General features: G+C 44.9%; 1 protein-coding gene across 2 annotated transcripts in view; it reads right to left on the bottom strand.

Moving 5' to 3' along the window:
• PGM1 (phosphoglucomutase 1) overlaps nucleotides 1-12,976 on the bottom strand; it is a 66,471-nt gene extending 53,495 nt beyond the window's left edge. The window contains exon 1 of one of the 2 annotated variants that reach the window (XM_050756181.1): nucleotides 12,466-12,976. In XM_050756181.1, the coding sequence (XP_050612138.1) occupies nucleotides 12,466-12,711 (246 nt within the window). In that variant the 5' untranslated portion in view covers nucleotides 12,712-12,976. Of the gene's footprint in view, nucleotides 1-8,337; nucleotides 8,446-12,465 lie in introns of those variants that run through there. The other variant, XM_050756269.1, reaches the window with a different exon arrangement.
• Between the last annotated feature and the right edge of the window lie 381 nt (nucleotides 12,977-13,357).

Here is a 13,357-nt window from a genome sequence, read left to right as displayed (position 1 = left end):
AAGACAAAAATTGGCTGGAGCCATGTCTAATGAATAAAGTGGGTGATCAAATCTTGTTACATCACTTTAGGTGAAAAATGAGGCATGACTATAAAATAATGTGACTGGTTTTCCTAGGTGACCCATAAACCGACTGGCTGAAAGATAATTCCCATAGAGGAGTTTCAAATGCTTTCAGCACTAGACGCATCACTGGAGTGCACGCGCGGTTCCCAGAGCGGCGATTTGGCAGGGTACGATACTAATTTGGATATATAAGTTCAAATATATTTATAAAAAAAGAAATCTGATTGCCTACCCTCATGAAAATGAAGAAGCTATTCTCCTGGAGAAATGTCGCATCCTCTTTTTGACAGCCTGGTCTGCTGTGGACAGAGAGTCTGCCGAGAAAGACACACTCATCTCCTGCAGGACACCTTCGTCAGGCATACCACCCATCCCAGGCACACTCGTCCATCCCAGTCTGGCCCTGAGCTCCCACGGCCATCTCTTTTTCCTTTTGTGTTAGCTTTTATAACACCTAATGGTTACTGTCTGGTTTTGTATGTGTCAATCTTCCCCATTCAACTGGTGGCTCCTGGTGAATGAGGACATCTTTAACTCTCCGATGCTCAGGACAAGGCACATAGAAGCATGGGATACTAATTCCGCTGCTCCTAACACAGCCCTTACTTTGCTTCTCATGCTCCTGTGCTTTCACTTGGTAAATGTAATTTCTCCTGCCTGGCAACCGAAACTGTACGTTTGGTCCATGTAAAATCTACCCACGCAAACGTAGAGACTGAAAATAGACTAATGGCTGCTTAAGGCTGAAGGGGTAGGGAAGCGAAGGAGATTGGCTGCTAATGTAAGGGTTTTCTTTTAGGATCATGGAAATATTCTAAAGTTAGACTGTGGTGATGGTTGTACAGTTCTGCGAATATACTAAAAAAATATTGAATGATTCACTTTAAGTGGGTAAATTATATGGTATGTGAATTATATCTCAATAAAGTAGTTTAAGACTCTCACACAATGGCAATGTTTGTGCCTTGGTTCCTTTCTAATGTGGGGTTGGAATAACTGACAGCCAAGGTCTCTTCCAAAAATCTAGTTGCCCATATAAAATTAAGTTCTGTCTTCTCTCTGTAACACTACCACTTGAAAATGACAGTGATTTTCATCAAATTTGGAAGGAATGCTTAGGATAGTATAAACTATTGGTTGTTCCCCAACATCAATTCTCCGTTTCATTTAGTTTGTCAAATCCCCAATGTTTAGCTTGACAGATGACACCCAGAATAAGACTGATATTTCGCAGCACTCCTTGCTGCTAGAGGTGAGCTTGGCTAAGTTTTGATTAATGGGACATGAGTGCAATGGGTATGTTCAAACTCTGAGAAAGGTATGCCTTCCTCAATCTTTCTCCCCCTGCTGGCATGTTGACTGGCATGATGGTAAGGTGGTGGGCAGCCACCCCAGACCTAGATGAGAGCAACGCTCCAAGGAAGGCTGTGCAACAGAAGAACAGGGGCATGGGTACCTCTCCATAATGGAGCCACACATCAGCCCTGGACTGCCCACACTCAGGATAGGAAAGGAAGGGTTCCATTACTATCAACCTTTAAGCACTTTATTTGGAAACTCTGCTAACAGCAGCCAAACCTATATTTTAACAGAAAAGTTGGTATTCTGTACCAAAACAGCATCTAAAACATGTGGCATCAGCATGCTTTTTATGGCATGCAAAAATTTGTTGCCTCTGATAGCATGGGAGGCAGACCCCTGGCCAACCAAATTTGTAGCTTGAGACAAATGGTTGGGAGAACTCAGAACATGAGTGCTTGTTGACTACCCCTTGCTACAATAAAAAGGGGAGTTCAGGCAAGGGCTGGCCATTCTGCAGACAGAAATAAAGGCAGGTAAGGGCTTTAATGGGCTCTGCTAAGGGAATTTTTTTTTTTTTTTTTTTTTTTTTTTTTTTTTTTTAACTGTGGCCTGCAAATGATGCTGCCCAAATCCAGGAATTTGTGGCATCGCAGAGTTGAGATGACAACTATTTGTGGAACCAATTTAAATCAGCTATACGGTAAACAGCAGGCTTAGCAGAAAAGGCTGTGTCTAAAATCTTTCCCAGGGCCAGATGCAGTGGCTCACACCTGTAATCCTGACACTTTGAGAGGCCGAGGCGGGTGGATTGCTTGAGCTCAGAAGCTGGAGACCAGCCTGGGCAACAGGGCAAAACCTAATCTTTACAAAAATACAAAAAATTAGCCAGGTGTAGTGGTGCATGTCTGTAGTCCCAGGCTGAGGCTCAGGTGGGAGGATCGCTTGAGCCTGAGAATTCGAGGCTGCAGTGAGCCATGATCACACCACTGCACTCAGCCTGGATGACAGAGTGAGACCCTGTCTCAAAAAAATAAAAATAATAAATAATAATAAATAAAATATTCCCCAGGATTCTCTGTCAGACAATGGGAACTAGCCCACCAGCAAAATCAGATTAAGGATACTGTCTTCATACTAGCCTATCTTTTCCACCTATCTCAAGGTAACCATCAGTAATAGAGAAATCAGGGGAGGGACAGAGCATCCAATAAATACAAGTCAAAGTTTTTAGGTTTCAAAACTATCTAGGTGAGAACTTTCACTGTGATAACCAGCACATGGAACTGGTCAGGATAGGCCAGAAGCCTACTAAATTTGTGAAGGTACTGTACAGTGAAAGAGCCACGAGCCTGGCCTGCAAAAGTCACCCCTGCCTCTTATCCTCCAACTTTTATCAGCAGGAAGCAGGTTACATAAGCTGTACGGCCCTAAAAGGACTTTTAGGGCCTTCTCCAATGTCCACTGCTACACGAGCAGGTGGATAGAGTTCCTCCCTGAGGGTGGAACCAGGGTTCCCTGTGGACCTACTCCACTGCCGGGACAGGACTGTGATGGCTGGGGCCAGCACAATGCAACAATGTTAACACTACTATGGCTACTGACTGGTCCACATATGTAAATATACAACTATATCCCCTCTCTTTACACACACACACACACACACACACACACACACACACACACACACAGAGAGTTATGTAACTCTCTCCCTATATATACAGTTATACATAGTTATGTAGTGGGGACAGGGGGCCTGATAATTTGTCTTGAAGTTTACACAAGGAGCCACACATGGGCTTGATGGAGAGAACCATGAACACTGAGTACTGACTGGGTAACTGGAAGGAATTTGGGGTGCCTCCACTGGAAAGGAGTGCTGTGTTTCACGGGCACTCAAAGCAGCCAAGAACAAATTCATGTATTAGTTGCCAAAATAAACCATACGGTATATATGGACATGAAAACAAAATTTCACCTTCCCTGCATGCCCTTAATGGCAGTTTAAAAAGAAGAAACTTAACTTAAATCTGTGAAGATTCTTGTATAGTATAGATGGTCCTATCAACCCAGCATGGTATAGATTGGTATTTCCCAAAATTGTTGTTTGGGATCCTTTTACAAACTCACAGGACTCACATATTAAAAGCTCTGAAACTCCTACTTAACATAGACCAAGCCAGTTTCTCCATGCTGTTAACTAGGATATTATAACAATCCCCAGAGGTACTTGCTCTGGGATATATTTATTTATGGAAAAGACCAACCAGATGAAATATCAGAAGACTGGAGTCCCTGTTCCAACACCATTAGCATACTGGACAAGTCAAGCAAATATTTCTGTCCTACCACCTATCGCATTTCAACCTTCAAAACACTTTGGGGTACAAATGGAGAAAAAAAGAACACCTTTCCAATATGAAAACATAATTTTCCAAGGGTTTCTGATTCATGATTAAATCTTTATTGGCATGACTTAACTAGCATTACTCACTGTGTTAATTCTTTATGCCTTGGGGAATCAGCTCAGTGGTGATTTGGAGAAGCTACGGGAAGGAGGACTTCTAACAGTTGAAGTTTAAAATACGAAACAAAACAAAACCCAGCTTATATCCATCCACATATCCCAACACTAAGCACAGCCTTCTCTCCCGTTCCAAACAACTCCCTATGCTGCCCCCTTGTGATTTCTTTCCCCTTTGAGGACCCCAGGGGAGAAAAGTCTCCACAGTCCTCCCAACTGAAGCCCTCGGCTAGCCATTACTTACTTAACACACTCAGGAGCCATTTTTCAAAGGTGGATCCCAACTGTGAGCACAGCTTCAAAGTCAACAGAATAACTGGCTATGTCTGTGTGGGCCTCAAGGGAACTTGGAGGAGAATAAAGGGATCAGTCCAAACTTTCCTGCTTCACTTTCTTAGAAGTGTAGCTCACTCAAATCATTCTCCTGAAAGCTCTTCTAAAGTCTGAAGGGATCCAGACTATACCACTGTGACATAAAAATTATTTTGAGCCGCAGTCATTTAAAAATGGGCTTTTTACTAAACTCCTTCATCTGTCTTAAAAGCAGTGTGCCCCAAAGGAACTCTGGAGTTTCACAACCAGGGAAGATCGACTCTTATTGCCATAACTAAATAGACACTGGCATAAAACTACAGTATCTCCTACCTGTTTTCTTAAGGGCTGATATATCTTTCCTAAAGTCATGGTTTCCAGCAAACGCTCTTCTCCTCCTCCGCCTTCCCCTACTGAGATGATATATAGGCCCCCAAGTCTAACTGCCTCCTGTCACATTTTTCTGTAAACTCCCACAAATGTCTTTTTGTTGCTAATTTGTCTTTTACATTTAATTTGCAAGTCCCCCAGTATATAATCTAAGAGGGTAGATGAAAAGTTTTCTCTACCCTAGAGTCCAAGAGAGAAAAAAATTATTGTTAAATATTTGATCAATGCTGATTATACATCTTATTATCCCAAGATAAATTTATAATATAATAATACTTATAATCTATATGTAAAATGTCATAGTATATTGGGACCCTTTGTACAATATAATGTATGCTACATTTATATACCTGAGGCATAATTTTACAATATTAAATGATTATATGTGTTTATCTTTTCCATCTAACTCTTCCTGTGTCTGGAAGTCTTTTCATGGATATCTGCATGGCTCACTCCTTCACTTGATTCAGGTCTCTGCTCTCATGAGGTTTATCAGAGAGGCCTTTACAAGTGCTGCACTAAAAAGAGCAGCCCATCCTCTAATGCTGTCCCCTTCACTGGGTTTTATTTTTCTTCAGAGAATTGATCTTCATTTGACATGTTTATCATCTCTCAGGATCAACTAGAACCCCACAGCTCTGTAGAGCAGAAACTTTGTTCAATTCACTGTTGAATCCCTAGTTCCCAGAACCTAGTAGGTGTTCAATAAATATTTATTGAATGAGTCACTCTTTCTAAAACAGTAGAGCACTCTTCTGTATGTTATCTTGTTTACAAAACCAAAACAAAACAAACCCTTTATCTTAAAAAGGGAGAATGCTTTTTTTATTCTACAAAATTTCATTAGCATTAGATTTGATTAAAAAGAAAGTAAAGGAAAAAGATTTTTCACCAAGAGCATTAGTGAAGCCAAGAAAGAGAAACTCCCAAGCAAATTGATTTAAATATTTTATGTAACAAAGATAGTTTAGTGACTAAGTGCCTGGCTCTAAAAGAGTCCTGCCTATTCCCTCTTCCTCACCTCTCTTGGCAGGTCCCCCACCTGAAGGGCAGCCACTGTCTTCTGTCGCACACTATCAGCTCTTCAAGACATAATTGGTTTTAGGTGCAGGCACTTCTTTCCCAGTCCAAAATGTTCTCTCTCTCTGAGCTCAGCATGTTTTCTAATTCTGTTATTTGTATGTCTATGTGTTTCTTCTGTCTTATCTCCCCCAAAAGATTGTATGCTCCTGGATGGAAAGGACAATAGGTTATCCATCCTGGCATTCAGTGCTGATTCAAAATCAGAAAGTGTAAACAAGGGGAGAACAATTGTTCAAAGCCCACCATAATTCATTTTGTATTTATTTACTTATTTTTGAGACAGGGTCTTGCCATCCCCCAGGCTGGAGTGCAGTGGTGCAATCACAGCTCACTGCAGCCTCGACCTCGCAGGCTGAACGTGATCCTCCTACCTCGGTCTCTCAAGTAGCTGGGACCACAGGCGCCTGCGACCACACCAGGCTAAGTTTTTTTATTTTTTGTAGAGAAGGGATTTCACCATATTGTCCAAACTGGTTTGGAACTCCTGGGCTCAAGTGACCCACTCAAGTGCAGTAAGCCACTGTGCCTGGCCCCACCATAATTTAAAAAGTGTTTTTTGTTTTGTTTTGTTTGTTTGTTTTAAAAGGTGGGGGGTGGTTACAGCATATTAAAAAGTAACTTGGCCTGGGTGCGGTGGCTCACGCCTGTAATCCCAGCACTTTTGTGAGGCTGAGGCTGGCGTATGACGAGGTCAAGAGATCCAGACCATCCTGGCCAACACAGTGAAATCCCGTCTCTACTAAAAATACAAAAATTAGCTGGGTATGGTGGCACGCGCCTGTAGTCCCAGTTACTCAGGAGGCTGAGGCAGAAGAATCACTTGAACCCAGGAGGCAGAGGTTACAGTGAGCCAAGATCCTGAAACTATGCTCCAGCCTAGGGCAACAGAGCAAGACACCGTCTCAAAAAAAAAAAAAAAAAAAAAAAAAAAAGTGACTTGAAGGTGTTTCTCTGCCAAGTCATACCTGCCCCGGGGATATAAGGTTTAAAGTAAAGGTAGCAAGGTGCCTCCACCTAACTCCAACTACCCAAGAGTCCCAAAACCTTCCCCTTCCTGCTCAGTGTTCTTTTATCTCCTTCTCAGGAAATTGAACTCCTATAGCCAGAAACATGTTCCTTCAGCAGTGTTTGCAGATGGACCCCATGAAAATTCAGAAAAGGGTGGTTTACTTCAAGTGGGAGACAGTGGAGTTCCTGCGCTATAAGGCGAAGTTTGCGAAGTCCCACTAGTTTGCTCTGAGAACATGAGACCCTCAACCTCTGGGTCATGTGTTTGAGGCCCATTTTGGTGCAGGCATCACCTGACACTAAAAAAGGATCATTGTTTAGTGTGGGGGTTCTTAACTTGGAATGCTTACATCCCCTCCCCCCACCTCAAGACGTCCTTGGGTAGAATTCAATGGGGTCCACGAATATGAATGACAAAATAAACAAAACAATCTTTATTTTCACCAACATCTAACTGAAATTTAACATTTCCTTTTATTATAAATGTAGGAAGCAAACCACAGTATTAGTACTACTACTGCTACTATTACTACTACTACCTAGGAATTTCTCATCAATAAAAATTATATTTTCATATCCTATTTAGTTATCTCAAAATACTGAGATTGCAGATGTCTCAAAACATCATTTATACTCACCACTACTCTGAAGTAAGGCAGTATTAGATCCTCCACGAATCTTGCTATCTAATATGTCAGTAAAGAAGCATGTATCTTGATATATAACAAATCTGGTTTTCTAATATTTTGATTATACTTCAATACAATTTTGCTTCCTTTGTAATGCTTTGTATTTTATTCACTTAAAAATAAAATTACTCTGCCCAGGCACGGAGGCTCACACTTGTAATCGCAGTGCTTTGGGAGGCAAGGCCAAGGCAGGCAGATCACTTGAGCCCATGAGTTCGAGACCAGCCTGGGCAACTTGGTGAAACCCCATCTCTACAAAAAATATAAAACAATTAGCCAGGCATGGTGGCATGCACCTGTGGACCCCAGCTACTTGGGAAGCTGAGGTGGGAGAATCAACTGAACCTGGGGAGACTGAGGCTGCAGTAAGCCACAATCGTGCCACTGTGCTGCAGTCTGAGCAACAGAGTAAGACCGTGTCTCAAATTTTAAAATATACATATTCTGAGGAGGGGCTCCATAGTTTCCACAGACGAGTAGCAAAGGAGTCGCTGACAAAAGAATCCCTGTAACTTGACAACAACAACAACAACAAAGAATACCCTACTTACAAGCTCCCACAAAGGCATTTATTTTATTTTGCTTAGGGTGGTGATAAATCATCCTTCAAAATATGCACACATTTATTTACTTGTGAGCTTAAACTCTCCTCAATTTCTAATGCTGGTCATTTGCAGATCATTAGACCCAAAAGTGATTTTTAGAGACCAGGAATAGTTTCAACTACAGAATTCGTTGGGATTCTCTTAGACTTTTCAGTAACATGGGCCAATAAATTCCTTTTTCACTTGGAGTAATCTAAGTAAGGTTTTTGTCATTTGTACCCAATTGGGTTCTGACTAACATGGAACCCCTCTATATCGGTTGGGGCTGTTGAGGATTAGAGGAAGGTGGGAGACCATCTGGGTGGCTAATACCTGCATCAGGTTGGATTAGTGTCCTAATACCAGCAAAACAATAACACACCTGTCATTCGAACAGTTTCCAAGTGAGGTACTTGTAAATATGTTGTTTCATCTAATCCTCACAACAGGCTCTCTGGGTATGTATTATTCCAATCTTTGCGGATGAAACAAAAAAAGATTAGAAATTTGTATTTGTTTCTAATCTAAACTCCCTCAATTTGTATTCATTCTGCCGAGAATTCCTCCTACCCGACAAACCCACTTTGGGAACTCCAACTCATTCTTTAAGACTCAATTCAGCTACCACTTCTCTATGGAGCCTCCCTCCCTTCATCTTTCCTTCCCAAGTAGTCATTGACATTAAAAACACCTGCATATCCCTCCATTACAACACCTGACACACTGTGCTGTCTGTTGACTCCTATCTACCATCCCTCCCAGACTATGTCTTTCCCAAGGGCACAAATATTTTATACCTCAAGTACAATGTCTGATACAAAGCAAACACATAATAAATGTTTGATGTGAATAAATTTATTGGTCACCAACTATATGCTGGCTTTAAATCAAGTGCTAGAATACAAAAGTGACCCACCGTTCAGAGCAAATAAACAAGAATTCATTGAATGCTACATAGTCCTAGGCATTGCAGATACAGGGAAAACAGGCCTGTCTTAAAGAAGCCTAATCTCTAGCAGGAGGCTGTGACATGTAAACAGATAATTTCACGGCCGGGCGCGGTGGCTCAAGCCTGTAATCCCAGCACTTTGGGAGGCCGAGACGGGCGGATCACGAGGTCGGGAGATCGAGACCATCCTGGCTAACACGGTGAAACCCCGTCTCTACTAAAAAAATACAAAAAAATAGCCGGGCGAGGTGGCGGGCGCCTGTAGTCCCAGCTACTCGGGAGGCTGAGGCAGGAGAATGGCGTGAACCCGGGAGGCGGAGCTTGCAGTGAGCTGAGATCCGGCCACTGCACTCCAGCCTGGGCGACAGAGCAAGACTCCGTCTCAAAAAAAAAAAAAAAAAAAAAAAAAAAAAAAAAAACAGATAATTTCACTAGAATTTAATATATCTATTCTAGAATTATCTATGGGAAAGGAGCACTTAATAGGTGGAAGAAGAGTGGTAGGGATGGGGTGTCAAGAAAGCTTTCTGAAGATGCTATCTGGACTCAATCATATCACAAGAGAAAGAGTAGCATATTAAAATCCCAGGTGAGTAGACAGAGTGAACAAAATCAGAGAACAAGCTGAGCATAGAAACCTAGGGAATAGGCCAGGCGCAGTGGCTCACGCCTGTAATCCCAGCACTTTGGGAGGCCGAGGAGGGTGGATCAGGAGTTCAAGACCAGCCTGGACAAGATGGTGAAACCCCGTCTCTACTAAAAATACAAAAATTAGCCAGGCATGGTGGTGCACGCCTATAATCCCAGCTACGAAGGAGGCTGAGGCAGGAGAATTGCTTGAACCTGGGGAGGCGGAGGTTGCAGTGACCTGATAGCGCCACTGCACTCCAGCCTAGGCAACGGAGTAAGACTCCGTCTCAAAAAAAAGAAAGAAAAGAAAAGAAAAGAAAAGAAAAGGGAAGAAAGGAAGAAAGAAAGAGAGAGAGAGAGAGAGAGAGAGAAAAAGAAGGAGGAAGGAAGGAAGGAAGGAAGGAAGGAAGGAAGGAAGGAAGGAAGGAAGGAAGGAAGGAAGGAAGGAAGGAAAGAAAGAAAGAAAGAAAGAAAGAAAGAAAGAAAGAAAAAGAAAGAAAGAAAGAAAGAAAGAAAGAAAGAAAGAAGAAACCTAGGGAAGAGTCAATGTGCAGCCCATGAAGGAACTTCCAAAAAGTGTGAGCAGAATCAGGAGAGTAAGCAAGGCCAAGGGAGGAAGAACTTTAAGAGTACAAAATCAGCAGTGCCAAATGCAGCAGAAAGGCCAAAGAAGATAAAACCGAGAGTGTATTCCATGGATTTAGCAACTGGCAAGTCACTAGTAACTTTGGCCAGAGCAATTCTACTGGAGTAGTGAAGGGGGCAGAAGCCAGATTGCAGTGAAATGGCGAGTAAACTAGAGGTGAGAATGAGAAATAGGAATGCAGAAAGCTTTTACAAAGGTTGGCTGAGAGAAAAGCAATAGGGCAATGGCTAAAGGGTGATGAAGTTTTAAGAACTTTTTTTTAGTCTTAACTAATTCTTTCCTTCCCACCCCACACTACTCCCAAATGGACAAATTTCCACCTGGCACCTAAAATTTCCACTCTGCTGTAAGCTCCTTAAGGACAAATCTTGTGTCTGCATCATCCTTTTAGTCCACACATTTCTCTGAACATGGTATTCAACAGGATCTGTTGAATGAATGAATGAAATGCAAATTCAGCACAGGTGGTAATGGGGAGATGAAGGGATCTACTGGAATACAGCTACTGTTTGTCCTTCTTTCATGGGAATTTGTGCTTGTCCGAAAATTCAGGAGCACAAAGTAGACAAATCCAGGCAATCTTCCCTCACTGATGCTTATAAATGTTTGGCCCGGGGAGGCAGATGTAGATAGGGCCCAGTTTAGATTTTGGAGCCTGGAAAACAGATCTTTGAGATCAAGGGTCCCTTCATTCTCAGGAGATGTTGAAGTTCTTGGGATTGGCAGATCTATATTGGACTCTTAGTGCTGCCATTATAGTTTTTGTAAATTATTTAACCTACCTAAGCTTCAGTGTTCTCGTTGGCAACTTGAAGATACCCACAATAGCATCTGCCTTATAGAGCTGCAGGAGGATAAATGAGACCCAGAAATGAAGTGCTTACCATGGTGCTTGGCAAATAGTACTCAATGTCAATAATATAAGATAAACAAAGTACTATTAAAATGAATAGAAATATCCATTTCAGGGGATGCGTTCCAGAAGAATTGGCCATAAGTCAAATCTCACTTAAAATATAGGAAGAAAACTTGGTCCTCTGACTCCTTAGAAATGTTTTACAAAAGTAAGTGAATAGCCTCAACTTATCAATCCACATTCTCTTTTTTCTTTTCTTTTCTTTTTTTTTTTTTTTTTTTTTTTGAGATAGAGTCTCACTCTGTCGCCCAGGCTAGAGTGCAGTGGCGTGATGTCAGGCGTCCGCCACCACATCCGGCTAAGTTTTGTGTTTTTAGCAGAAACGGGGTTTCGTCATGTTGGCCAGGCTGGTCTCGAACTCCTGATCTCAGGAGATCCACCCGCCTCAGCCTCCCAAAGTGCTGGGATTACAGGAGTGAGCCACCATGCCCGGCCCCACATTTTCATATATCAGATTTACTGAAAAACCTTTTTTTAAAGTTTCACCTATCCGAGTGGACCCGCCCAATCAAGTCAGTTAATGTTCCTTGGCCCGGGGCGGAACCAAGGTGTTGCGTTCATTTCCTGGCCTGCCACGACTGCTTGCTTGCGTAAGGGCGCCTTTGGGTATGTTGTTGCCATTCTAATGAAAATTCAGCTCCAGCCCCGTCGGTGGAACAGATCCCGGGCACCACTGGGCAAAGACTAGATTTTTCAAAAGCCTGCCCCCCTGCAAGCAGGCCGCGTAAAGGGCAGGAGTTCGGAACCAAGGCAAACTAGGGGGCGGGAAGAGAAGCTTGGCAATCGCCTGCTGAGATCTGCCAGCCTGACGCCCCAGGGGGATGGGTGCTCTCGCCACCCTTGCCCCACAGTGTCGGGCTCCGAGCCAGCGGGAAGCGCCAGTCCCAGCCGAGAATAGCAGGGGAGCGGGCGGGATGCGAGGGGGCTCTGGGCGAGGCGGCGGCTGTCTAACCTTTCCTGCTTAAGGCGACGGCACTCTGCGTCGTAACCGTATCTTCCCGGGTGGCAAGGTTAAGGCAAATGTCAGAGGCCTTGGGAGGGGCGGGGGACTGGGAGAGGGAAGGCGGCGGGCGGAGACGGAGGGTCGGGCGGGCCTCCCAAGGTCACGCCCGGCTCCGCGCCCGTGCCTCCCCGCCCCCCGGGAGTCAGGCGAGGAGCTCTGCCGGGTCCCACGGCCGCTTTCCCCAGCCTGGCTACCTCCGTCGGGCCTCCAGGCCAGAAGAGCGAACGCGGAGGAGGGGGAGGAGCGGAAGGTGGAGACCAGGGCGACCGCGCGGAAGCGGCCAGCCCCGAGCCAGGGAGGGCGCCGCAGGCCGCACGTCGCACACGCGCCAAGGGGCACGGCGGCGCGGGGCCGCGCATCCCTTACCCCGTTGGCGGCGGCGATGCGGGCGATGAGCTGGATGGCCTCCTTCATGTAGAACCGTCCGTCCCCGCCCACCACCAGCGTGGCCTCCTGCCGCTGCGCCGGCTCCACGGTGGAGATGATACTCTGGATGAAGTTCTCCGCGTAGTTGGCGCTGCTCTGGAACACCTTCACCCGCTTCCGCAGCCCGCTCGTGCCCGGCTTCTGGTCCGGGTACGCCTGGGTCTTCACTGTCACGATCTTCACCATGGTGGCGACTTGCTGCCGGGGGTCAGAGCTGCTGACTCGGCTGGCGGAGGGGCGGCCGCGGCTGGGGCTGCAGCTGCTCTGGGGTGAGGGCGCGGCGGGTGGGGGCTATGCCGCACTCTCGGCCGGCGCGTGGCCCTCCTCCTTAAAGGGACAGGGGACAGTTCCCTCCCTCTGCGCCAGCCCACCTCCTGGCAGGTCAGGCGGGAGGGGAAAGGGGAGCGCCCTCTCTAGGCCTCCTGTGAAATGGGTGGAGCCTTACTGATTTACTCTCCCCTTCGGAATCCTATCCACTGTAAAAAGAGGCCCGCAACTCCTCCCCTAAGTGTTGGGGCAGAGGTTGGGGTAGGAACCCGTTCATAGGGCAAGGACGTGAGGCAGGGTGGAAAAAAGTATAAAGTAGAATGATTTCCAGTGGTTTGGCGAGTGCATCGTGTGTAAGTAGCTTTCTGGAAACCTGTTGGGAGGGACAGAAGTGCCAGCCCCAGCTCGATTTCATGAGTCCTAATTCTTTCTGTTTCTCCCTAAATGTGAGGGCATTTGAGTTAGGTAAAGGAATCGACTCCAAAGGTCTGATGTGACTTACTGCTTTCCATGTGTTTCCTGCTGCACCACACACTTGGCTACCATTGGTGACGGTGACTTAGCT

Source organism: Macaca thibetana, chromosome 1 (genome assembly GCF_024542745.1).
Source record: "Macaca thibetana thibetana isolate TM-01 chromosome 1, ASM2454274v1, whole genome shotgun sequence".
Classification (NCBI taxonomy): Eukaryota; Metazoa; Chordata; class Mammalia; order Primates; family Cercopithecidae; genus Macaca; species Macaca thibetana.
This window is presented reverse-complemented; position numbering and strand designations above follow the sequence as displayed.